The sequence below is a fragment of the Protopterus annectens genome, chromosome 4.part0, assembly GCF_019279795.1.
Source record: "Protopterus annectens isolate FY-2018-M chromosome 4.part0, PAN1.0, whole genome shotgun sequence".
NCBI lineage: Eukaryota > Metazoa > Chordata > Ceratodontiformes > Protopteridae > Protopterus > Protopterus annectens.
The window spans coordinates 635,065,684-635,093,579 of record NC_056733.1 but is presented as its reverse complement, the minus strand read 5'-3'; the positions used below and the strand labels follow the sequence as shown (position 1 = coordinate 635,093,579).

Here is a 27,896-nt window from a genome sequence, read left to right as displayed (position 1 = left end):
TCAGAATGCCATAAGGAAACCCACAAGGATGCAAGAGAACATGCAACACTCCCCAAGTCTGTTCAGCTTGTAGTAATACACCTTCACCCCAACCTGTCCCCAGTCCGGTCCAACTATTTTTTATGTTTATGTTTCTGCTTGCTCTCCAATGTTGTATCTGACGCAAACTAGGATATCCCTCCAGTACATTTAAGAGTCTGGCAAAAAACAAATACTGTGTAAATAAAAATTGGTTGCTGGCTGCAAATTATTCCACAGAAGAGTGTTTATTCACAACAGATACAAAGACGTAATCGCTTTCATCTTACTTTAGTAAGTAAAACTTCACCAGACAAAGCATCACAATGAATGTATGCCTTATATACACAATAAGTCACATGATGCTACATTTAACAATTAAAACCTACCTAAAAGTTGTATTATATCCAATTAATGAAAAACAATTAAAAAACAAAGTTATTAATAAATGAATATTAAAAATATATGTGTTGAAAAACATTCGGAGAAAGTTAACCTTAAAAAATGTAACCTTAAAATAATGCACACCTAAAATGTCTCTAAGAGAAAGTGCAAAAAGCAAACACCAACAACAATACATGTCCCTTAAATTGTGGAACTAATAATAACACAGTCTTAATGTAATATAAAATAATTACCCATGCTGTTTTTACTTAAGATCATTTATTTACAATTATTTAAGGGAATTCTGCTCACCACTGAATTCTCTTTAATTTTAATATACAGGCTAATGAACTCAAATTGTTCAAGCCTGGTGGACTATAAGCATTCAATCTTACTTGCCACAAAAGTTCACAGATTTCTAACATTAAAGTCAATGGTCCCCCTCTGAGGTTGTAATCTTTTTGGTCTTTGATCCGAAAACTAAAGCTGTGCTGTGGGTGTTCCTGGACGTGTTTTGCCAAAGCATTGTCCGTCTTTGATTTCCTAATGCTGTATAGGTGTTCCTGCACTATGTCCTTGAGTCTACTGTCCGTTTTACCAACGTAAAAACAAGGACAGAGTTTACACGTTGCCAAGTACACCACACCTTTGGATAAGCAATAAAACCTTTTGTTGATACAAAACTTTTTACCCCTTACAATAAAAGCCTTACCCACTTCCATGTGTCTACAATATGCACAACTTTTGCACTTGTACATACCCATAGTTCTTGACACAGGAGTCTTGGCTCTCTCTAATAATTTTTTAAGGTTAGGGCCTTTTCTATAGGCCACCCTAGGGTTTGGTTCAATAATAAGGGCTAGATCCACATCTGACCTTAATAAATTCCAATTTATACATACAATCTGCCTTATAACAGGAACACCCAGACTAAAAGATGTAATGAAAGTAAGTTTAAGTGGGTCTTCTCTATTAGTATGTAGAAAGTCGACTCTGAAGGTTGGTGATTCATTAGGGTGAAATCTAGATGTTAAAATGGGATTATATTCCCCCATAGCCCTTTTATGTTGGATTTCAAAAGTCAATTCATCCAATAAATGGGTAGGGTAACCACATTTTAAGAACATGTCGTACAGTAATTGGCACTCAAGTCTGAACTCTTTTTCCTCGGACACCATCTGGGCTGCACTCACCAGTTGGCCCTTTACCACTGATCTTTTCTGTTGGTAAGGGTGACAACTGGTGAAGTGCAGGAATGAATTTGAGTATGTTGATTTCCTGTGTATCCGAGCTTTAAATTAGTCTGCATCTTTATCCTTATATAACTCAACATCTAGATAGCCTATACTCTCTAGTCCCATACTGTGAGTAAACCTTAGAAAAGTAGTTGATTCATTTAAATTAGGTCACAAAATTCAGGATGTCATCGACCATGCCTTCAAACATGATAAAGACATCATCCAAAAATCTTGTGTAATAACAGATGTTATTCTTAAATGGATTATCATTGAAGGGAAGCGCTACAGAATCCTGAAAGCCCAAAATCCTGAAGCCCAAAATCCTGAGACCAAAATCCTGAAAGTTCAAAATCCCGAAAATTCAAAATACTGAAAACTTAAAATCCTGAAAACACACAGGATACAAACACTTACTATATTCCACTACAAGTACATACAGAAACATATTACTCTTCAATTATATGCAGGGGGGCAAGCACCCCTGTGTCCCCCCACACCCCCTGCTACTTAAATATATCAACTCCGAGATTGCACTTCACCACACTAAGTGAAATCTTGGAGTTGATATATATAAGTAGTAGCAGGTGTGGCCGAGCCCCATCGGGGGTGCAGGGGGCTTGCCCCTCTGCTTATACTTGCAAAACAGTAATATAGTTTGTATTTTATTTCTTTTTGCATGTACTTGTGCTGGAATAAGTATCCTGTGTGTTTTCAGGATTTTGTGTTTTCAGTATTTTGAGTTTTCAGGATTTTGAACTTTCAGGATTTTGAGCTTTCAGGATTCTGTAGCGCTCCCCATTGAAGACATGGTGGAGCTCCCAGTGGGCCATCACCAAATTGGCAAAACTTGCACCACAAGGGGAGCCCAGAGCAACACCCATTTTCTGCAAATAATAACTACCATTAAACATAAAGTAATTGTTAGTTAAAATTAAATCTAACAGTTCTTCTAACAGCTCAATTTCCCTTTCTGAACCACCTTTTATTCGAATTAAACTGGTTACCCATTCAATACCAATGTCAGTGGGTATTACCGTATAAAGGTCCTTAATATCAATGGTCAAGAGTATAATGTTATCCTTGTACTCTAGACCATTGATGCTACTTAAGAATGACCATGAATCCCTACAGATATAATCTATCTTTTCAACATATTTCTTCAATTTTGTATCTACGTACTTCGCCAAAGGGCAAGTAATAGAGTTTCTCCCGTTTACTATAGGTCAGAGAGGTGGATCCAAAAGGTCTTTATGGACCTTTGGAATTCCGAAAATCACTGGAGTGAGGGGGGCTAAACATGACAAATAGTTATACAATTCCAAGGGAATCCTTGATTCTATAAATGCATCGTTTAGGAAAGTACAGTTTTGTACCTACCATAAATGTAGATGTCCGAACAGGATAGCATCTGCAGTCCTTACAAATGGGTTGTCCTGTCGTCAGGCAGCCCTTCGGTCGGCCGGATTCCAAAGTCTGGGTCTGGCCTCGGCTGGTGTCGCACTTCACCCGACGTCATCTCTGCTGGTCTTCGGGTATAAAGGCATCAGCCGACGCCATTTTCCTCAGTGTTTCTTGCCCCAGATGCCAGTTGCCCTCTTGGATAGCTACATTTTTGGGTAAATGCCAATGTTTCCAAAAAAGTAGAAGGCAAACACAAAAAATAAGCATGTATGTACATATATACAAATACACCATAAGAGATCCCCCCCCAGCTAGCTATTAGGTGGGCAAATACCCTAGGAGTACCACAGAGGGGAAGGAGGGTGGGTAATCCTGACTGCAGATGCTATCCTGTTCGGACATCTACATTTATGGTAGGTACAAAACTGTACTATGTCCTTCAAGGACGCATCTGCAGTCCTTACAAATGGGTAGAATACCATAGCCAAACTAGGGGAGGAGGAAGAAGAATTATGGTGTAGTTAGGATCCCTTGCAAAACAGCAGTGGCAAACCCTGCTCGGGATCTAGAGTATAGAGGTAAGTTATAATGCTTGGCAAATGTATGCACGGAGGTCCAAGTAGCCGCCTCAATAATGTCCTTGGTAGCCACTCCTCGTAAGAAAGCTGTGGTAGTGGCTGTAGCCCTTGTAGAATGAGGCCTTATGTTCTGTGGAATTTGCTTTCCATGGTAGGAGTAACAGAATCTTATGCAATTTCCTATCCACTTGGAGATTGTCTGTTTGGAAATTGCTTTTCCTTCCCTTCCTGTTGCATAAGCTACTAGAAACTGGTCAGTTTTTCTATTGCCCTTGGTTCTGTCCAGATAGTAGCGCAACTGTCTATGTACATCCAAGGTATGCAGCAGTCTTTCCCCTCTGTTCTGTGGATTGGGAAAGAAGGTAGGTAGGTGGATAGCCTGGTTTAGAGACACTCTGGATACCACCTTAGGCATAAATGTAGGATTAGTTCTCATGGATACTCTATCTTGATGGAAGATTAGGAAGGGTTGTACTGCCATTAAAGCCTGTAGTTCTGAAACCCTTCTTGCTGAAGTAATTGCCAGTAGGAAAGCAGTTTTCCAGGATAGGTGTTGAAGATCTGCTGTTGCTGCTGGTTCAATGGAGGGAGTGTCAATTTTTCTAGCACAAAGTTCAAGTCCCATGCTGGTAATGGTGGTTTCCTAGGAGGTTTTACATTCTTAATTCCTCTCAGGAACTGCCTGAGTAGAGGATGTGAGAAGACAGGGGGATCGAAGCTGTATTCTGCAGAAATAGCTGATGCATGTATCTTGATGGAGGAATAGGACAGGCCTGTATGGAGAAGCTCTGCCAAATACTCCAGGATGTTAGCAATATCTACCTTTGACACATCTTTCCCTCTTTCAGTACTCCAAATGACAAACCTTTTCCATTTTCCTGCATAGTTCCTTCTTGTTGAAGGTCTGCGGGCCTCAAGGATAATGTCTTTAACCCTTTGGGATAAATCTGGGTTAGTTGCTCTTATGTAATGTTCCAGGCAGTCAGTTGCAGAGTTTTCAGGTTTGGATGCAGGATGTTGTAGTTGCTCTGAGTTAACATCAAAGGAATCAGGGGCAGTGTCCACGTTTCCCCCCGAGACATGCTCCTCAGCAATGGATACCAATGTTGTCTTGGCCAATTTGGAGCTATCAGAATTATCCTTGGACGTTCCTCTTTGATTTTCAGTAGTACCTTGTGCATCAAAGGAAGGGGTGGAAATGCATATGCTGTCAGGCCTTTCCAACTGAAGGATAGAGAGTCCACCTTCCAAGGAAGTGGATGGTATGTCCTTGTGCAGAATTTCTTGAGCTGGTGATTGAGTGGGGATGCGAATAGGTCTATATGTGGCCTTCCCCATCTCTTTGTGATGGCCTTGAAGATGTCCGGGTGTAGCATCCATTCGTGAGCATCCGAGGTAGTTCTGCTTAACATGTCTGCTAGGATGTTTTCTTTTCCCGGTACAAATATTGCCTGTAACTGAATGTTGTAGCTCAGAGCCATATTCCATAGGTCCAGAGCCATTCGGCATAGGGGTATGAATGAGTGCCTCCCTGTTTGTTGATGTACCACATGACTGTGGTGTTGTCTGTCCTTATCATCAATTGGCCTTCTTTGAGGAATGGTCTGAAATTCTGGATTGCTAGTTTTACTGCCAGCATTTCTTTTTGATTTATGTGCAGGTGCAGCTGATCTGGAGTCCATAAGCCTTGAATGCACTTGTCCAGCATGTGGGCCCCCAACCGAGGTCTGAGGCGTCCGTTGTGATGGTTTGGCTTGTTTGAATGTTGTGGAAGGACAAACCTGGGTTTGACTGGCATGCCTGAGCCCACCATAGGAACTCTTGTTTCAGGCATGGGATTAGTGGTATTTCGGTTTCCAAGCTGTGCCTGTGTTGAGACCATAAATTCTTTAGGTACCACTGTAGCTTTCTCATATGCAGTCTGGCATGGGGACCAGGATTATGCAGGATGCCATGAAGCCCAAGGCCTGCAGTACTTTCCTTGCTGTTAGTTTGTTCTGCTTTGTTAATGCCAAGAAGTAAAGAGGAAGTTGTTCTTGTTTTTCTGCAGTTAGGAATGCCATCTGTTTTACTGTGTCCAATTCTGCACCCAAGAATGTTCTTGTTTGGGATGGTATCAGTTTTGACTTTTTTAAATTGACTGTGTATCCCAGGGCTTGTAGTAAGCAAATGACTCTTTGTAAGTCTTGTGTCAGCTTGCTTTTGTTGTCCGCTTGTATCAGGCAGTCGTCCAGGTATGGATAAATTTGGATTCCTGAAGCCTGCAATGAGCAATTACTGATGCCAGGCATTTCGTGAACACTCTGGGCGCAGTAGATAAGCCAAAGGGCAATGCTGAGAATTGATAATGCTCTGATCCTGCAAGAAATCTGAGGTATCTTCTGCAATTTGGTCGTATGGGGACGTGCAGGTATGCCTCCTTGAGATCTAGAGTTACCAGCCAAAACTCCTTGCCCAGCATGGGAAGAAGTTGCTGTAGGGTCAGCATTTTGAATTTTGGAACAATGATGAATGTGTTTAAGCGGACAGGTCGAGAATAGGTCTCCAACTTTTCTCTTTTCTTGGTACTAGGAAGAGTCTGGAGTAAAATCCCTTGCCCTGTTCTGTAGGTGGTACCCTTTCCACAGCTCTCATCTTTGTTAGTTGAGCTATTTGTTTTAGAGCTTCTGTCTTTTGATTTGGTGGTAGGTTTGGCATTCCTCTTTTTACTGGTAAGGTGTGGAAATGAAACCTGTAGCCTTGGTCTATAGTTTGCAAAATCCACTTGTCTCTTGTGATATAGTGCCAGTTTTTTGAAAATAAGGCTAACTTTCCGCCTAAGGGTGCTGATATTTGTTCCCTGGTAGGCGGTGTGAGAGCCAAGTCACTGTGATTGTCCTGTTGCAGTGGTAGTGGTTGTATCTGTGCCTCGTTGGTTATTGCCTTGCCACAGGCGTCCCCTGTAGGCACCTCCTCTGGATTGATTTCTGCCTCTGGAACGTCTATTCCTGCCTCTCTGAGTTTTAGAGGAGTCTGGAAAGGACCAATTTTTGGAAGGCCAGTTCCTGCTAAACCTTGGGGGCTGAACCTGTAGGAAATCTTTAACTGTTTGTACAGATTTTGCCTTCTCTTCCATTTTCTTCATTACTTGTTGGGCAGGAGAACCAAATAGACTGACCTTATCGATAGGAGCATCTAATAGCTTTGCTTTAACATGATCCGGCAAGACCTGTTCTTTCAACCATGCATGCCTTCTTATAACTGTGCCGGTCATGGCTGATCTAAATGAAGCCTCCAGTGCATCATAGCCACATTTTAAAGAATGGTTACTAACCTGCTGAATGTTATTCACCATTTCTAGAACATATTTCTTATCTAAGGAATCATCAGAGGACAGTTTCTTAGTTAACTGATCAAGCATAAACTCTTGGTATTGGATCATATGAAACTGACAGTTCAAAGCTCTAGCTGAGAGAGTAGCAGAGGTGTATACTTTTACCCCATCTCTCTAAGGACCTGGATTCCCTTTCAGAAGGGAGGGTTTTCGCTGAGGTCGAAGCTACTGCCTTAGGCCCCTGGGAGATAGTCTCAGGATCTGCAAAAGGAGCCTTGTATAAGTGGTGATGAGTGTCCGGTACCCTGTAAAACCTATCGGGCTTGGCAGGGGCTGGAGGTAAAGTATCAGGAGCAGTGCAAACATCATTAAATGCATCATCCACAACAGGAAGAACTGGAGGTATAGCTAAGGGCCTATGTTGCGGTAAGTGTAAAATGTCCTAAGCGTTTTTCTTGAATCTGAGATATCTTGTCCCTGCCATTGGAATTGCTCTCTCATGGCATGTAAGGTTTCCCCAAAGGAAAATTCCTCTGGTGGAGAGGCAGAAGGAATAGATTCTTCAGCATCGGAATCTTCATAAGTAGAAAAGGAGCCTCTGGATGGTCTGTATTGTCTGTATCATCAGAAGAGTCGTCTGAGGACACTGGCTCAGGGGGCTCTGCTCTAGGTCTCTTTTCTGGAGGTTGAGAGGCCCTGTCTGGGTGAGATTGGGATCCCCTTATTAAAGAGATGAGATCCTCTGCCAGAGTAAGCATTTGGGAACTGGAACTGGGCCTGTGAGAGGGGGGCTTAACAGGCACAGACTTAGCAGTTTTGGCTGCTTTAGCCCTGGCAAAGGCCTTTATAGACATGGCTGCAGGAGGCCTAGCAGCACCACGTGCTGGGGTAGAGACATCCAAAGGGATGGTGTCCGATAATTCTGGAGAAACCACATTAGTAGGCAAAACTTCAGAGGCCGATTCAACTATGGTAGAAGGGGCCTCGGTAGTAGTCATGGATTTGGCTGTAGATTGACCCGTTTGCTCGGTTTCGGCCGAAACCGAGACACTCGCAGTTTGCTTAACCGTGGTTTCGGCCGAAACCGCGGACCGCGAGTGTCGGTCCTTTTCTTTGCGTTTTTTAACAATTTGAGAAGTCAGAGGATCCGACGGCATAATGTACGCAAAATCTGAGCCGAAAAACTGTTCAGCAAACTCCGACCGACGCCTAAGCGTTCGTCGGTTGAAGGAAGCACAGGCTAAACAAGCTGCTACGTCGTGGTCTGGGCCTAAACAAGGTAAGCAGTAAGAGTGGAAATCTTTATGAGGTATTTGTTTCCCACAAGTTAAACAGTTATTCACTTTTTCTGACATCGGCTGAGGCAAGAAAGAGTCCCCAACGGGGTACTTAGCTTTTAGAAGTCTTCGAAGTAGTATTCGGTAGTAGTAATCTCTGGATCTGACCGACCGGCACTTGCGAACAGCTTCTGCTTCGGGCGCCACGCGGCAAGAAAGACTGAGGAAAATGGCGTCGGCTGATGCCTTTATACCCAAAGACCAGCAGAGATGACGTCGGGTGAAGTGCGACACCAGCCGAGGCCAGACCCAGACTTTGGAATCCGGCCGACCGAAGGGCTGCCTGACGACAGGACAACCCATTTGTAAGAACTGCAGATGCATCCTTGAAGGACATCACTTATTTTCTGGTGGGCTCGGTTCATTTCATTACGGGAGGCTAAACTGTAATGATCTGACCCAAGTAATTCTGTCATGCGGTTGATGTAATTATCGTTATCAAAAAACACAAGGCCTCTGCCTTTGTCAGGTTCCACCACTCTAACATTCTGGAAACTCAAACTGTTCAAACTCTCCCATTCTTGTCTCGTGAAGTTACTGTCTCTACCCGATGGTCTGTCTATTGGTCTCAAGACTGTCCCATAAGTCCAGCTCATACACTTGTTCAAAAACTAGTAGGCCAGGTTGGACTGAATGTACTCAGCACTTTACATTCATTTCTGCACCCTTGGTTGATCTTTAAAAAAAATTCTAGATTGATTTTGCAGACGAATAACCTTAAATCAATTATTGTTCTAGCTATATTAGCCCTTATATCAGGAACAAACATTTGCCCTTTAGCTAGCTAGTCCGCTAGGTTAGTGTCAACTTCTATACTAGAATAACTGAATATCTTAAAATCGTGGCTACTACTGAAGGCGACACTGAGACCAATAGCAGTGTTAGTGCTGTCTGCACTGACAACACCAACTAGGACATCCCTAGCTGGGTCATCAGTTACCTCGGTTCGAACCCTGCTTCTTCGCTTGGTAAGGTCTCGCATTGTTTGTTGAATTCACATACAGGCGTCCCTTCCTGTGAAAATTTTGGAATTCACCGCTGGTACCTGGTTGTTGATTATCCAAAACCCCATTATAAAAGGCTGGGTCGTTAGATGGTTGACTGCCAAAATTGTTATTTTTCTTCTTGTTGTTCCTTAAGCGGCCATTCAAGCTAGAATTAGAGCCTCTCGGGTTTTGGCCCCCTATTGAGGAAGCTGCCTCCGCATAGTTATGCTCCGAGGAAATACACCCTGGAGCTTCCATATCCCACCTACCAAAAGAATGATTACCCTCATTATGGCCATTGTTGTGCAAATGATTTGAAGGGTTAAGCCATTCCTGTGCAGGTAGTGGTTTAGGGTAAGCAGACCCTTTAGTATAATCATTATTATCCCGAGATAGTTTCTTGTTTTTAGTGATTTTCATTTTCTCTATTTTCCCATTAATACTAGAAAAGATACACTCATACTCGTATTTATAATGAGTAAAGTATCCTTAGTTATAGTGTCATTTAAAATACTTATTTAATCATTTAACTTGTCAATTGCCACTGTATAATGCTTAATAAACATTTCTATCAATTCCAGTCCATGCCTGTCAAACAGGGCTATTAGGTCTTGGTGGAATGGTGAATCACATACCAGTCCAGTAGGAAAATGCCAAGATCTAAGCCCCTTAGGTACTTGACATCTTGATAAGCACTCTTTAAAGTAAGCTACTTCAAGCTGTAGCTTCTTAGCTTTAAATGATTGTGTCCAAATATTTTTAATTTTCTACTATGTTGCAAGTGCTTACATTATAGATGGACTGCTGGACTATCCATAATACTATCGCTGCCCTCAATTAACAGTACAGGTTGAGCCAGCTAATGCTTCAAAAATCAGTAGTCTGTTCAGCTTGTAGTAATACACCTTCACTCCAACCTCTCTCCAGTCTGGTCCAACTATTTTCTATGTTTATGTTTCTGCTTGCTCTCCAATGTTGTATGCTACTCAAACTAAGATATCCCTCCAGTACATTTAAGAGTCTAACTGTTTCCGTTACTGTTTTTGCTACTTTCAGTGAAGTGAATCATTTTTATGTCCATTTCTGCACCCCACCATTTAATATAAACACACACACACACGTTTCACTTCTGAGATTAGTTTGTTCCTACCTGTGACTGCAGCAAGCGTTTGTCTGTCATACTACTAAACTGTTAACATTCCTCTCATAAGTCTTAGTGACAGATGTTAAATCACATCACAGTATCTATTATTTTGCTATGCTTACTAGCATTTGTTGTCATACTCCTGAAATTGACTGCTCCACCAATTATTTCTTGTAACTGTATTCATTAGCAACCAATTGCAAACGCAATGTCAGCAAGAGAAGCAAAAGAAAACAGCATCTCTCTTATCAGTCTTCCAATTAAGCCTGGTCTTATCCTTTAACACAATAAGTGAAGAGGTGGAGAAAACAAGATGGTTAATCTAACCAGTTAGAGGTTGAAAATCCTGTTGCACACTCAGCAACTGGCTACTTTGGGAGTGGGATAACTAGCACTGTGAGCCATACAAGAGGCATAAAGCTGAAATAACTAGTAATACTGGACTACTCAGTTATACAGTGCATGACAATAAATGTTTGCTCCCCTAAATACCTGTTACTACTATGGGAGAAAAGCTAGCAGCAGGAAAATGCCTTGCACTTTGTTGTAGTGTCTGTAATGATCTTGTCATAGCTAAGTGTGGGGCCCCCTAAGCCTTAGCCAGGCCCTGGCTCTCAGAAAAAGCCTACCACTCTAGATTTAACTTCTGTAACAAAGACCACAGTTTGCACAACTGAAATAACCATGCTTTGACACCTTTCTCAAGCCCTTCATTTTGCTGGATCTTTTATCTACCAACAGCCTGAAAAATCTCATCCTTGAAAATTAAGTGGCACAGAGAAGAGCGAGTTGCACCTTGTCAACTAAAACTGAATTTTAAGGCTGTATTCTTGTTTTAATACACGTTGGTCATATATTAACTACTCACGTACTGTTTGTCATAACTAACTGCTCATTTGTGTGTTGGAGTTCAAGCAGACTGAAATCCACACCTGTAACATCTCTGATGATGTGATCTCAGTAGTAGTATATATGGAGATTGGGTGTGTGAGGGACCCCAAACCAGGGGGTAAAAGGGAAGTGTAGCACCCCTGCATAAATGTGATACTCTGTTTCATAGGATCTGCTCTGTTCAACAGACTCCTGTGCAAATGGGTAGCAGTGAGCATATGTGACTGGAGCAATGGCAAGCTCACATAGCAATTCCTTGTATTCAACATGAGTCAAGTGAACTGGTCACTAAAATCTAGTACAAGAAACACTCTGTATCTCAAATCTGAGTTACTCCACTGGTTCAAATAGATATTGAAAAAAGAAAAATCCTACAGCAAAATGGCTATGGAAGTAAAAGAGGCTATAAAGTGCAAAAACTAAGCTCAAAATATAACCTATTTTGCAAGCAGAAAAGTACAGATGTGGAAGATCTTACCATAAAAGAAGATGTTCTACTTTTCACTGTTGCAGTATTAATTACACGTGGGATCCCCTGCCAAGGACAGCCCAACATCCAATCAGTATACCAAAGCCTTTACATCCTACTAGCGTCATACGTCAGATGCATTTTCAGCGTGCAGATGTAGAGCATAAAGGTGATGTAAACATGCTCAATATTGAGAACTGAAGTGCCCCAAGAGAACTACAGCAATGCCAGGATAAGAAGGACATGTGCATCCAGGACAGAAGCAGAAACAGGGCAAGAAAAGGAAAAGACCCCTTGGATGGCAGTGTGCTCCCAACAGAAAGGAGAGAAAAGGAGGGAGGATGGGCAGAGGGAACATATGTTGGTACCACAAGTCATCAGGGTTTTCATCTACCTCGAGAGAGACATCTGGTGGCAGTTGGACAGCAACAGAAAGAGACAAAGACTTTTTAGTCATCTTTTTAAGTGACAGATGTACCTTGGGGTGGGTGGATTTGGCCATGGTACCCTACGTCAAAAGCTTAAGACAATGGTTCTCCCAATAGATGGATAATGAAAAGAGATGGCTGCAAAGAGTTCTCAGAACAAAAGCTTGACAAATAGTACACTGGGTATGGTCGTGAGTAGCACCTAAGCACAAAAGGCACTTATTGTGTCCATCTTTATGGGGAATCTGCCTCCCACATTGACACTTTGCCATCCTGGATGACACAAACTCCCAGTAAACATAGAGAAAACAGAAGAATAGTGCGATTATCTGTAAATGGCTTGGTGGGAACCAGCTCATTGAAAGGCTTTCAGACAGACTGTCAACTGTGGCATTCAGAATGCTCTATACCTACATGAGGAGCATACATGTCACGCATGACACTGGGAGGATGCATAGGCTTTGGTATACTGGCCGGATGTTGGGCTATCTTGGCAGGAGATCCCACTCATATTGAATAGTGCTACAGTAATTAGGAAGGACATCTTCTGATAGCTGTCTCAGTAGCTCATAGGGATGAGATAAATCATTTCCTTTTGGCAACAATGTCTATGGGTGTAGGCAGCCATGAACTGCCAAGAAATGGATCAGGGTACGTAGTTGTCTGCTGTTTTTTACCAGGACAGAAGTATGTACCTTGAAGTACCAAGCTAATCAGTAAGGAAGGTTCAGTTGAGGTGGTGTACAAGCACAAAGCCCTAGTTTATACACTAAAAGACAAAGTTCGGCAAGTGTGGGGAAAATGGATTTAATATACATAAATCTTCTACATAAACATAGAAACCATATGCTGTTTCAATTCACGGAAACCAATGGGGCAGAAAATATGGTCACAAATAATAGTACTGTTATTTATCTGACATTCGTTTACTGGGACAGTCTGTCTGGATATGTACCCATTTTCATCACAGCCCTGGGGAGAAAGATCCAGGTATAGACCGCATTTTACACTGCAATACATAGAGTAATTTGTAACAGTAAATATAATATTATATTTGTAACACTAATACATAGAGTCAAATATTTACAAGAAACAGGTAAAGTGGGTTCATACAGTCAAATATTTACATAATTGAGGGGGTCAACATAGTAGCTGTGATAAAATGAAAGAAGTTGTTGACATGAGAGTTTATGATTGTTATGAGGTGTTTAGCTTCAGATATACTAGTGAAGATAGACATGATGCCTAAGTATTGTCAGAAGTGAGTTATATTGAATGCAGTAAAACGATAAGACCAACCACGACAAAGTTTGGTTAAATATATATTAGAAACATATGGAGGTTGTGATATGCAGTGGATATAAAATGTTTACACATCCCAGTTAAAATGCCAGGTTTTTGTGATATAAAAAATGAGACCACAATAAATCATTTCAAAACTTTTCCCACTTATAACCTGTACAATTCTATTGAAAAATAAATCTGATAGGGGAAAAAATAAAAAACGTACAATAAGCTGGCTGCATAAGTGTGCACACCCTTAAACTAATACTTTGTTAAAGCACCTTTTGATTTAATTACAGCATTCAGTCTTCTTGGGTAGGAGTCTTATCAGCATGGCACATCTTGACTTGGCAATATTTGTCCACTCTTCCTTGCAAAAGAGCTCCAAATCTGTCAGATTGCGAGGGCATCTCTTGTGCACAGCCCTCTTCAGGTCAACCCACAGATTTTCTATTGGATTTAGGTCTGGGCTCTGGCTGGGCCATTCCAAAACTTTAATTTTCTTCTGGTGATGCCATTCTTTTGTTGATTTGGATGTATGCTTGGTGTCATTGTCATGTTGAAAGGTGAAATTCCTCTTCATCTTTCTAGCAGACACCTGAAGGTTTTGAGCCAAAAGTGACTGGTATTTGGAACTGTTCATAATTCCCTCCACCTTCATTAAAGCCCAAGTTCCAGCTGAAGAAAAGTAACCCCAAAGAATGATACTGCCACCACCATGCTTCACCGTGGGGATGGTGTTCTTTTGGTGATGCAAATTGTTGTTTTTGCGCCAAACATACCTTTTGGAATTATGGCCGAAATGTTTGATGTTGGTCTCATCAGACCATAACACATTTTCCCCACATGCTTTTGGGAAACTTGATGTATTGTTTTGCAAATTTTAGCCAGGACGGGATGTTTTTCTGTGTAAGAAAAGGTTTCCGTCTTGCAACCTTACCCCATAGCCCAGAGATGTGCAGAATACGGGAGATTGTCACATGTAGTACACAACCAGTACTTGCCAGAAATTCCTCCACCTCCTTCAGTGTTGCTGTAAGTCTTTTTGCAGCCTCCCTGACCAGTTTTCGTCTAGTCTTTTCATCAATTTTGGAGGGGCATCCAGTTCTTTGTAATGTTACTGCTGTCCCACATTTTCTCCACTTTTTGATGACTGTCTTCACTCTGTTCCATGGTATATCCAATGCTGAAGAAATTTTTTGTACCCTTCTCCTAACTGATACCTTTCAACAATGAGATCATTTTGATGCTTTGCAAACTCTGCAAACCATGGCTTTTGCTGTAGCAGGCAACTGAGTAAATGTCAGGAAAATCTTACTAGGACAGCTGAACTTGATTTGGGATTAACAAGAGTCTCTTTAATTGATGTCAGGTGTGTACCCAAGAAGACTGAATACTGTAATTAAATCAAAAGGTGCTTCAACAAAGTATTAGTTTAAGGGTGTGCACACACTTATGCAAGCAGCTTATTGTACATTTTTTTTATTTTTTATATTTTTCCCCCCTAAGAGTTTTGTTTGATTTTCAATTGAATTGTACAGGTTATAGGTCACATTAAAGATGGGAAAAGTTTTGAAATGATTTGCTGTGGTCTCATTTTTTTATATCACAAAAACCTAGCATTTTAACAGGGGTGTATAAACTTCTTACATCCACTGTAGAGTTTTCACTGATGTACAAAGCACAGGGGTGAGTTTTTTATGTGAATATATTAAGATTGTAAAGACAGTGAGGGGAAATATGAAGAAAATAAAGTGATTATAGAGATACTAACAGAAATTTGATTGGAATGTTTTCATGTATAAGGGATCAAAATTCAATATGGGCTTAAAGCCGGACAGTAGATGGTTATCCTGGTATAGAGCAGGTGCAGATCCATTGTTTAAGTGGTGTTTTTGATAGAGTTTTGGAGAATTAGTAAGATGTAGTTTTTCCTATGGTAGTAGGGAGCCACTGGGGGATGCACAAGCCAGTATACTTCTTCTTGCCAGTCCCATGCCCAGGTAAATGGGGAGGGTTATGTCAGGAAGGGCATTTGGTATAAAATTTTTGCCACAGCAAATATGCGGACAACAATACAGATTTCCATACTGGATCAGTCGAGACCCGGATTAACAACAACGGCTTCCAGTATTGTTAGCCAACAAGATGCTGTTGGAAACTGGGTTACTGTTGGCCGAAGTAGAAGAAGAGGGGGGAGGCATGCCTGGAGGCAGGAGGAGAGGAGGAAAGTCAGGAGTGTGGAAGTGAAGGTAGGAACTTTGAATACAGGCAGCATAAAGGGAGAGAGCTAGCTGATATGATGGAGAGAAGGAAGGTTGATATATTGTGCATACAAGAGACCAAGTAGAAGGGGAATAAGGCTAGGTGTATCAGAGGCTGGTTCAAAATGTTCTACCATGGTGTGGATAGGAGGAAAAATGGGGTAGGGCTTATCCTGATGGAACAGTATATAAAGAGTGTTTTGGAGGTGAAAGGAGTGTTGGATGGAGTGATGTTTATGAAGCTGGAAATTGGCTTCGCAAGTTGGGTATGTGATGGATTAGAAACAAAAACTTTGGAGTGAGTTAGATGAATTGGTGGAAAGTGTACTCAAGTGTGAGACAGTGGTGATTTGAGTGGATTTCAATGGGCATGTTGGTGAGGGCAACAGATGGGATGAGGAGGTGATGGGTAGGTATGGTGCTAAGGGGAAGAATGCAGAAGATCAGATGGTAGTGGATTTTGCGAAAAGGATGGATATGGCTGTGGTGAATACATATTTTAAGAAGGGGGATGAGCATGGGGTGACATACAAGAGTGGAGGAAGATACACACAGGTGGATTACATCTGATGGAGACTGGAGACTGCAAAGTGGTGACAGGGGAAAGCGTAGTTAAGACAGCATATGATGGTGGTCTGAAGGATGACACTAGCAATCAAGAACAGGAGGAGGAGAGTGAGGGGCAGTGCAAAGGATCAAATGGTGGAAGTTGAAAAATGATAACTGTAAAGTGGAGTTCAGGGAAGAGTTAAACAGGCACTGGGTGGCAGTGAAGAACTACCAGATAACTGGGCAGCCACAGCACAGGTGGTAAGGGAGACAGCTAGAAATGTGTTTTGTGTGACACCTGGACAGAGGAAGGTGGACAAGAAGGCCTGGTGGTGAAATGAGGAAGTACAGGAAAGTATACAGAGGAAGAGCTTGACGAAGAAGAAGTGGGATTGTCAGAGAGATGAAGAAAGTAGACAGGAGTACAAGGAAATGAGGCATACAGTGAAGAGAGAGGTGCAGAAGGCTAAGAATGCAGAGTATGGCAAGTTGTATGAAAGGGTGGACACTAAGGAGGGAGAAAAGGACCTGCACCAATTATCTAGACCAAGCTAGGAAGGATGTTATGTTGATAAAGGATAATGAGGGTAACATACTCACAAGCAAGGACAGTGTGTTGAGCAGAAGGAAGGAGTACTTTGGGGGGACTGATGAATGAAGAGAATGAGAGAGAAGGTTGGATGATGTGGGGATAGTGAATCACAAGTGCAACGGATTAGCAAGGAGGAAGTAAGGACAGCTATGAAGAGGATGAAGAATGGAAAGCTGTTGTTCCATATGACATACCTGTGGAAGCATGGAGCTGTTTAGGAGAGATGGCAGTGGGGGTTTTAATCAGATTGTTTAAGAGAGTCTTGGAAATTAAGAGGATTCCTGAGGAGAGGAGAAGAAGTGTATTGGTATCGGATTTTTAAGAATAAGGGTGATGTTCAGACCCATAGTAACTACAGAAGCATACAATTTTATCAGCCACAGCATGAAGTTATGGGAAAGAGTAGTGGAAGCTAGGTTAAGAAGGGAGGTGATGATTAGTGAGCAGCAGAATGGTTTCATGCCAGGACAGAGCATTACAGATGCAAAATTTGCTCTGAGGGTGTTGGAGAAGTACAGGGTTAGAAGGAGCTGCACTGTGTCTTTGCAGACTTAGAGAAAGCATATGACAGGGTGCCTAGAGAGGAGTTGTGGTATTGTATGAGGAATTCGGGAGTGGCAGAGAAGTATGTAAGAGTGGTACAGGATATGTACAAGGGCAGTATGACAATGGTGAGGTCTGTAGTAGGAGTGATAGATGCATTCAAGGTAGAGGTGGGATTACATAAAGGATCAGCTCTAAGACCCATCTTATTTGCTTTGGTGATGGACAGGGTGACAGACGAGATCAGACAGGAGTCCCTGTAGACTATGACGTTTGTGGATGACATTGTAATTTGTAGTGAAAGTAGGGAACAGGAAGAGGAGATCCTGGAGAGGTGGATACAAGCTCTAGCAAGGAGAAGAATGAAAGGCATTAGGACTAAGACAGATTATATGCGTGTAAATGAGAGGGAGGACAGAGGAAAGGTGAGGATGTAGAGAGTAGAGATGGTGAAGGTGGATGAGTTTAAATATTTGGGATCAACAGTTTAGAGTAACAGTAAGTGTGGAAGAGACGTGAAGAAGAAAGTACAGGCAGGATGAAGTAGGGTGGAGAAGAGTTGTCAAGAGTGATCTGTGACAGACGGGTACCAGTAAGAGTGAAAGGGAAGATCTACAAGATGGTAGTTAGACCGGCTATGTTATATGGGTTGGAGCCGGTGGCACTGAGGAAAAGACAGGAGTCACAGCTGGAGATGGCAGAGGTAAAGACGTTAAGATTTGCATTGGGTGTGACGAAGATGGACAGTATCAGAAATGAGTATATTAGAGGGTCACATCAGGTTGAACGGTTTAGAGACAAAGCCAGAGAGGCAAGATTGCACTGGTTTAGACATGTGCTGAGAAGTGATGATGGGTATATTGGGAGAATGATGCTAAGGATGGAGCTGCCAGGTAAGAGGAAAAGAAGATGGTCTAAGATAAGGTTTACAGATGTGGTGAGAGAGGACATGCAGGTGGTTGGTGTGACAGAGCAAGATGAAGAGGAGAGGAAGAAATGGAAACAGATGATCTGCTGTAGCAGCCCTTAATGGGAGCAACCGAAAAAAAAAAGCAGCAGCAGTAGAGAGGGAATTCCAGGCTTCAGAGATGAAGTAGGAGTAAAGGGGGCACTGATTTGTTTGGCCTATCAATAATAAGTTGTTTTTGATCATTTGATCATAGTGTATGACTGGAGGAGTATTTCTCTAGGGTTGCATTTAGAGCAGTACACGTGTCAGGATAGTTAGTGATTGTATATGTAGTGAGTAACTGAGTATATTTCAGGTAGCTCTTGCCAGTTAAAGATTTTTCAGTGTAGCACAGTGATGAGTACAGCATTGCACACTAGTAGAAAATTTTATTCCATCTTCGGAATATTTGATTTTTGGAGATTTATGAGAATGAGGGCACTGTAGGAGACAGGAAGGAGAAGGTAAGTTTTAGCTGTGGGAGTGAAGGAAATTTCTAGATCTGTAGAGTAGACCTAATTTTTAATGTGTTCTTTAATGGAACTTTGTATGCACTAATCAAATTTAAGAGTGTTGTCTATTATCATTCCTTGCAGCTTAGTTTGCAAAGTTACTTCAACATTGGTGCTATAGAGGAAACATATTTTGAAGTTATTTTTCATGGGACTCTGTTGTGGGGAAAAATAATAATAGTTTGTTTTTGTTGGGATTAAGCATAAGTTTTCTAACCATTCTTCTGTGGCAGTGAAAAATTCCCACGTAACGTGTTGTAAATGAGTTGAATTGTTTGATATGTGTTGAATTGTCGGCATATTGTATAATGGAGACATGTTGGGTACATGCATGGCGTGCGTTGGTAAGTATATTAAACAATAAGGATCCAACGATTAAACCTTGTGGGACACCTGTATTTTACAGGGAGAAAGGCAGATACAGTGCTCTGCCATTTTACTGAGTGGAATCTGTCTTTGAGGTAGCTCTGAAACCAATTTAAGGTATTTGATGTAAGCCATAATGATGACATTTCTGTTAGACGTTTTGTGTGGCTTGTTGTTGTGTCTTTCGGCTTTTCCCGGTTAGGGGTCGCCACAGCGGAACTCCAGTCCGCTGATTGTTAGTTGATTTTTATGTGCTGAGTTACCAGCCCTGATGCACAACCTTCAACGAAGGTACGCCCATTCACGCATGTCTCCATGCAGAAGACGCTCTAGCTGAGAATCGAACCAGACAGCGTCCTACTGTGAGGCGACAACGCTACCGCAGCACCACCATCGTGGATCATACAGTACTGAAAGCTTCTGATAGCTCAAGGTATAATATAGATATGAATTTGTTACTATTTCTGGCTTTACTATTTCCACAAATGAGAGTGGAGCTGTATTAGTACTATGGGATGGTCAGAAACCATGTTGGGTTGAGGTTAAAAGTTGTTCCTGTGTAAGACATTGTAAAAGTTGCTTACAGACACATTTTCCAGTAATTTTGAAAGTGGGGGCAGTATTACTATTGGCCTGAAGTTTTATCAGTTGAATTACCCTCTTTGCGGTGGGGAATGATGCTTGACTTTTTCCAGAGCTTGGGAACATATGATTCTTGCATAGATCTATTTATGAGAACAGAAATAGGGTAAGGCTATCCTACTTGCTATTTTTAGAAACTCATCTGGAAAATTACCTATAGAGGTACAGCATATGTTTAGCTTGTTTAGCAGATGCTTGATAGTGGTAGTAGGCACTGTCTGACGGCTGACTGTAAAAGTAGCTTGGGATTGTTTAATTGAAACCATTTCAGTAGAAATCATGAAGCCAGTTTGCTGCCTCTAATCCACTGCAACACAGTGTGTGATCTGAAATTTAAATTTTCAAACAACCTATGATGAAATTCTTGCCCAAGTTAAGGCAAACAATTACTGGACAGCGAGATGCATTTAAGGTTTAAACAACACAGTCTAACTTGCTTGGAACACAGGAACTCCAAACACGGAATAAAAAGGGTGGAGAAGATAATTCAGTAGCAACAAAAATGTTGCTTGCATGGTCTGAAAATCACAGCTTACAGAGATAAACTATGGTCAGCTTTGAGCATAATAGTGTTGGAGATTTTCTGGTAATAATAAATGCTTTTATCTCATCCAGTCTCAGTGTACTTATTCTTGAGTTTTGTTGTGTTCTCAAAGATAGACACAATAACAAAATCACAAACTACCAAAATTATTACGGTAAACATACATCACTATTAGAAAAAAGCATAAGCCCAGAATGTCATGAAATCACTGCAGTGATAAAAACAATTTGTTTCTGTATAAAAATTCAAACCAATACACCTAAATACATGCAATATGTAACAATTCACAGATGTTTCAAACAACCATGGCATCCTAAGATGCTATGACATGGAGAAAAGTTGAGGAGAAAGTCATCCAAAGGGAGTTGAAATTTTTTTGTTCATGTGGTCTTAGTCCCCAAAAAGAAAAAGTAGAAAAATGTCCACTATGTGAGTGTGAGTGAATCTGCACAGTTGTTTAACAACTTGCCAGCTACAGAGACTATGAGTATGCACTTCTTAGTAATCTGAAGCACTCTAGACACCCAAACTGCAACAGCAGCACCAGGCCTTCAACTAGGTGAAGACTTATGGCAGAACTCATTCAACACCTTCCCCCCTTTCTCTTCCTCACTTGGTGGGTGACCTGGCAATGGCACCTTATTCCCATCCATCTCTGGCAGGCTCATCTAGAACTATGATCATTAATCAAACTTTGGACATTTAGAGTGCAGCCAGGGGTAAAATTTCTGCACTACTGCAATGGTTACAACAGAAGTCTTCCTCACATAATCTATAACATTTCAAAATAAGATCTCCCTGTTCTAGCTGAAGACAGTACATCCAACACTACTCAAAATAAAATGTCTCATGCCACATAGTGTTGGCTATTCTTCCCTAGGAAAGAAAAATGTCCTTTCTGGTACCAGGCTACCGTTAAGGGAAAATTCAGTTACAGTGTCACAAACACAGAGCTCTAGGGCCTACACCTAAGTTCTAAGGCATTCTATAATTATTTCAATGCTTTGCAATGTTTTCAGCTTCTATAGCTTTTAAATGTGAGTTAGCAAGTCAGTGTCTGTCTGCAACTTCCACCTTACACAGATTGTCTGCGTCATGTTTCTGCTCTAAAAATTTTAATAACTGTTTTGATCAACGGTCTTAATATGGAATGATTCTAACATATTTACCTTTACTTCTGTTTCCTGAAGTTTGTTCAACACATCTTCCATTTCCACTAGATGCTGATCTTCTGCAGTTTCTAATTTAGACCGTAGAGCTTCTAGATGCTTTTCACTCTCTTTGGTGATCTGCAACAACCTGCCATTAAGATCTGCAATTTGTTTGAGATGCTCATCCTTTTCCAGGTCGTATTTACTTTTAAGCGTCTCAATTTCATTTTGATGTTCAGACTTAAGTTGCTCTAATTTAGCTTTCATTTCTACCAGTTCATTAACCTGAGCTCCAGAATCTTTGCTTAAAGACAGCTTTAGTTCATCAATGGCTTGATGATGTGAAGCTGTTAACGCCTCAAGCTTCGACTTCCACAGCTGTGTAATAGCTGAACATTCACGATCTGATTCAGCTAGCTTAGTCTTTAATGCCTCATTCTCTTTACATAGCTCCGCGCCTGCAGATTTAAGTGTCTCGGTCTCTCCTTGGTGGGACTCTTCAATGCATTTAAGTTTTGACTTAAGAATATCAAGTTCATGTTGATGCTCTTTACTCATAGCAGCAATCTGGTCCTGTAGGGAACTTGCTTCCTGTATCACTAATGCAGAACTTTCCCCATCTTTAGAGGTTCTAGCAAATTCTAGTCTTTGCTGAAGTTCAGTCACTTCTTTTGATCTTTGCACTAGGTCCCTTTCCAGTTCCATTATGCGTGATTTTTCAGAGACAGTAGCAACCTATAAATCAGTTGCATTTTAAAGGGAAACATAAAACAAAATGATTAGTAAATGACATCACTTTTCATTAAAAAATAAATAAACAAATCAGCAACTCAGAAGACTTAAACCATACATGTGAAGTAATTCATATGTGTGATCACTCAAAGTGCACACATACAAGGTCTACTTTTTCGATACATATAAAAGATGTATGGACATGGAAAACACTACATAGCCTACAAACCAAGCTTAAAGATTACTCCACCGCTGAATACAAATGTGAGTGATTCAGGGGTACTTGGTAAATAAGATAAAAGCATAACTTTACAATCCAATACAAAGTAAAAAAAAAACACTGAAGTGACAAACTCTGCTGTATGCAATGCTTTGTCTGTAAATTAACAGTAATTTTTACCTAAACATATCTACTATTTCATTACAGTTTAAACCTTAAAATGACTGCACAGCAGTCTTATTACTTGCTTTCCCTGCTCTATTCTGCATTATGGTTGTAAATGTGCTTAGAATCTACATTCCACTGAACTATGCCTTCAGTGCATTTACTTATTTGACACTTATTTACTGAGAATGTTTGACTGGGAAATAACCCTTTTCAGAAGAGTCCTGAGCAGAAAAGCTCACAATTACATACATTTGTATAAGCCAACATTAAAACTGTACTTCATAAATTCAGGGTTATATCATTTATTTGCTCTTCAAGCAGCACAGTAATGGCTGAAAAGGACCTCTTCCAAAGTAGTTAACAGATAAATAAAGAAATAATGTGAGATGATAACCATGAACAAATATAATCCCATCAGCTCCTGAAACACACTATGTGAAATACATCATTTTTGGATGCACAAGGCAAACTTTCTAGACCTTCAAGTAATCAAAAAATAATTTATGACATAACATTTAATTACTTCTAATTTCAGTTCTTATTTTACCTAGTTTACATAAGACAACAGGAAAAAAAATAAAATAAATCACAGATGAAAGCAATGCCCTTTATATACTCAAGTTAATAACTTCTCAAATGGAAATGAAAGTTGTCATTATATTTGAATCAGCAAGATTTTAGATTGGGCAGCATCCTGACAGCACACAATATGGTCAGTTCTTAGCTGGTATGCCTCTTGTGAGCATCCACTGTGTCTGCATAGTTGTTTGCCAGAATATGAAACCTCCTCCAGTTTATAAAGCTATGCTGACAGATGGATTACATCTTCTGAAATTTATGTAGGTATTTTATTGTACACACGAGTTTGTGGGTATACTGGGCAGTTACTTTCTTTGTTTTGGACTTTTACATCATCGGTTTTGTGCAAGGCTTGTACTTCATCTTATGACAGTTTTATTTTCTGCAGTACTGGCCTTTTTAGCAATAACTGTGTGCTTCTACATCAGACAAACTGTGAAATTGTGTGTGTGTGTGTGTGTGTGATCCTGATGATCATCAGAATAAATTACACATGCATCTATAAACTAATTAGTTCATTCATTTTTTTTTTGCCAGTTTCCAGCTACAGTATCCCAATCCCAAACACAATGGATTAACATATGACAGGGCACAAAATACTCAACTCCAGAGCTCCATTACCCTCACTCTGTCCTCCTTCCATACATTCACCTCATAACTTAATAGTGAGACACAGGGGCAGCTCGTGCTATAGGACTGCAGTCCCCCCACCTGTAGAAGGAAAGAAGAAAAAAAATAAAAAAAATGAAATACAAAATATTTAAAACATCACGAGTCCTGGAACTCCACGCATGCATGCTTGGAGGGAATGACACCGGACTGCATCGCCCACAGGCTGGAGCCTGCAGCCTACTCTCGCGGAGCCAGGAAACACAAACCTACTCTCACGGAGTCAGGAAACCAGCCGTTAGCTTGCGTGGGCGGGCTAAGGAGAAGGATCAGCTGTTGATTCTGCTGCTGCAACCGGTTAAGGTGTGTGAATCCAGGGCTGTGCATCATTCAGGGACTGCTATTGTGGTGTGTATCCAGGGCTGCTGTGCTGCGGATTATTCAGGTAAGGTTGGTTCAGAAACCTGTGTGTGTGTGTGTGTGTGTGTGTGTGTGTGTGTGTGTAATGCCCCAGTTGCTATATACTGGTGGCTAGAGAACACATGGTGGTGGCTAGAGAACACATGGTGGTGGGTAGAGAATACTCAGGCTTGAACCCTGTACCTTGGGTGCAGGTGGCAAGGGCCTGAATTCCCTACCCACCACCATTTGTAAACATTTTGTAGATTTTTGCCTCATATTTGTTCTGTTCCTCATAAAATATGTGGTTTCTCTATGTTTGTTTTAACTTGCAAAGTCAGTAGTGCAGTGGTGCACTGGTAACATTGTTGCGTAACAGCTACAGGTTCTCTGGTTTGATTCTTGGCTGTGGTGCCTTCTGTGTGGAGTCTGCATGTCCTCCCATCTTACAAAGACATGTGTCTGGAGTGTTTGTCCCTGCTCCGCTGAAAATTGGCTTTTGTTCCAAGTCAGACTTTCCTGGTTAACAAATGTTAAATAAAAATAACAGGCATATGAATTTCAGACTTCATATTCTTCAGAAAGTATATGGTAATACAAAACATTTTATTCCAGCAATTTTCTAAATTTATTACATGGATATTTGAAATTTGTCCCTATTTTTGGGACTGTATTCCCCCATTATTGGCTCTGTCCAGGTTTTTTGTGCTAAGGTTGAGAGCTATGGTGACAACTGAATTCACTTAATATGTTTGGGGGCTGTATTCTCCCATTACTGGTTTTGTCCACGTGTTTTTTGCTATGAGGTTGAGAGCTACTATGAGAACTAAATTCACTAAATAGTAGCCATTTAAGTTTCAGTCTTCCTCTCTTTCAGAAAACAGCTGATTTGGCATAGTGGTATGTTGCTTTGACTGTTTTGCACAGGGTCCCCCGAGTTCAAGACTTGGCAGTGAAATGTATGGTGATAACATAGCATTTTGTTCTAGCAACTTTCCAACATTATATAAGCAATTTTAAAATGTATTCCTGGTTTTTGGGCTTTTGTCCCCTCCCCCAATAAATTTTGGCTTTTTCCAGATTTCTTGTGCTGCAAAGTTCAGAGAAACAGCTGAGTGTTGAGTAGATTTTACAAGGAGCTGAGAGCTGCAGGGGAACAAAAGGTTAGTGCTGCTTATGCTGAGTCTGCTTGCATTGTTAATAGCACAACAGGTAGTGTACTTGCTTTTGATGCAAAAGGGTGTGGGTTCTACTCCCACAGTAGGTAGACACATTGCTGATACTGTACTACCTTGTAAAGGGGTTGGATGCTGCAGTCCTTTTTGGCGAAGATACCTAGTAACTATGAACCTGTTATCAGTTTGCCATCCATTCCCTATTGCGATATTACTAGCTTATCATTTTTTTAATGCAACATAGACAATTTATTCCTCGAGGGCAACAGGCACTATATTTGTAGATGAAACAATGACATATAAAGTTGTTTGCTTGCAGCAACCTCTTCATTAGTTATAGATCTCTTTAATGTGGAATTATTTAGATGGCTTTTACTTCTTCAGAGATTGTGCATATATACTGATACTGGTAGACTGTAGAAGTTTGAAAAGACTTTTATGATGGAAATGTTCTGAATTGGGTAGTTTTGTCATTATTGGTGCATGCATTTTGTTTCATTGTTTACTGGAAAAATGTTCAAAACAATACATTTAAAATGCCGTCTAACAACTGTACTGTATTGTACAAGGAATATAATTTAATACAATCAGGAAGGTGTATCAAAGAGCATGTGTATGTTCCGTGTTCAAGGGGCCTATGATTTGAAAACAGCCCAAAGTTAATCTTTATCTGCCACTGGCAAAATGTACTTTCTTTGAATGTGGGTTTCAATGCTGTTTCAATGAATGTGAGTTTCAAGGGCAGAGAAGTTTTAATGCTGTCTATTTTCATTGTGAGACTGCATTGCTTTGTTTAGCAGATATCTATTAGGGTTTGTGCTGTAAAATGCAAAATAAAACTTCCAAATGAAATCCAAATCATTGCAGAAGTAAAGCAGTATGCACTTTACAGTGTTTGTGGTAAATGGGGTGAAATAACCAAGGAATGGTACACTGGAATGGCTGCAGGGGGAGGCTCCATTCGACCATGAGTTTGTGAGGGGGGAAGGGCAGCAAACTTAGACAGCCCTGGCTGAACTATACCTCTCAACTGTCCAGATTTTTGCTTCTTATTTTTGGTTTGTTCCTCATAAAATCTGTGTTTTTTCTGGCAAATCATTTAGGAATGAGGTCACTAAATAATGACAGACATTGAGTTTTAGATGTCATAACCTTCAGAAAAGTGCATGCTAAAGCAAGACCTGTTATTCTATCAACTGTCTTAAGTTTATACAAGAGCAATTGTTAGTACTGTTTGTATGTTCCCCCAATATATTTGGCCTTGTCCAGATTTCCTGCATTAAGAAGTTTAGAGGTATGTGCAAATAAATTGCATTATAGAATTAGGAATATCCAAACCTCTCAACCGTCCCCAATTTTGGCTCAAAATGTTGCTCTCCCCCTAATAATCCCTCTGCAAAATGGCAATTTTGGAAGAAAACGTGGAGGGTTTACAATTATAAATAACTGTAATGATCAGAGTTATAGTTTGCTTTTATTTCAGAAATGCATGTAGATGCTCTTATTTTGTCAGCTGCTCAAGTTAACAGTACTAATATTAAAAAGGTGTCCCTTCTGACAGGTTCCCAGCTGTATTGTGTGGCAATTTTATATTTTTGCATCACATTTTTGGTCTGCTTTTCACAAAATTGTGTTTTTTTGGCAAATTAGTGGCAAATCATTAAAGATTGAAGTTAGAAAATAATGGCAGACATTTGAGTTTCAGATTTCATACCCTTCAGAAAATTCATACTAACGCAAGACCTACTACTATTCTATTATCTTTCTAAGTTTATAAGAGCAACATTTAAAAATTGTCCTTATTTTTGGGCCTGTGTCCCACTTCTGTGTATGGCTTTGTCCAGATTTCTTGCTCTGAGGTTGAGAGTTATGAGTGTCAGAGCCATCACCGTAAGCCAGAGACATTTCAAATTGTGACATACTTGTTGCACCCCACTCCCCACTGTAGTGGCTCTGGATGTGTCCAAGCAAGGCAAGGAGCAGTTACGCAGTTAAGTGTGCAGAGTATTCCCCCATCCAAGGTAGACCACAAGTACAATCGTGACTTTTCATCTGTCCTTGATTTTGCAGAATGTTCTGGCTTTCTGTCATATTTTTATACTGTTGATTTATGCTTATTATTCAGAAAATGCATGCTGTCGCAGTGCCCTGTTGGCTCTGTGTTGAAGTAGTAATGCTTTAATGACTATCTGGTAAGCTTGTCGGAGATTGTAAGATGCAAGTAAGCTTTAATAAGCATACTGTTAAAGAATTACCAACAGTGAAAACCTTTTCGTTGTTGCCATGCAGAGAATATTTACATAACTAGATAACGTAGAAGCCTTAGGTATTGAAATGTATATGACAGTATTTGTAATAAAGGACAGGATTACAGTATTTTCAGAAGCTCATCACATTTGTTGGAGACTTGCAGTCATTTTTGCAGGCTTTA

The 27,896-nt window shown here is 40.6% G+C and overlaps 1 protein-coding gene across 8 annotated transcripts in view; it reads right to left on the bottom strand.

Annotated features, from left to right (window-relative positions):
- Positions 1 to 27,896, bottom strand: part of CLIP1 (CAP-Gly domain containing linker protein 1) — a 4,646,656-nt gene that overhangs the window by 2,239,263 nt on the left and 2,379,497 nt on the right. For all 8 annotated transcript variants that reach the window (XM_044068589.1, XM_044068590.1, XM_044068592.1 and 5 more), the window contains one exon: positions 21,602 to 22,318. In XM_044068589.1, the coding sequence (XP_043924524.1) occupies positions 21,602 to 22,318 (717 nt within the window). The remainder of the gene's footprint in view (positions 1 to 21,601; positions 22,319 to 27,896) is intronic.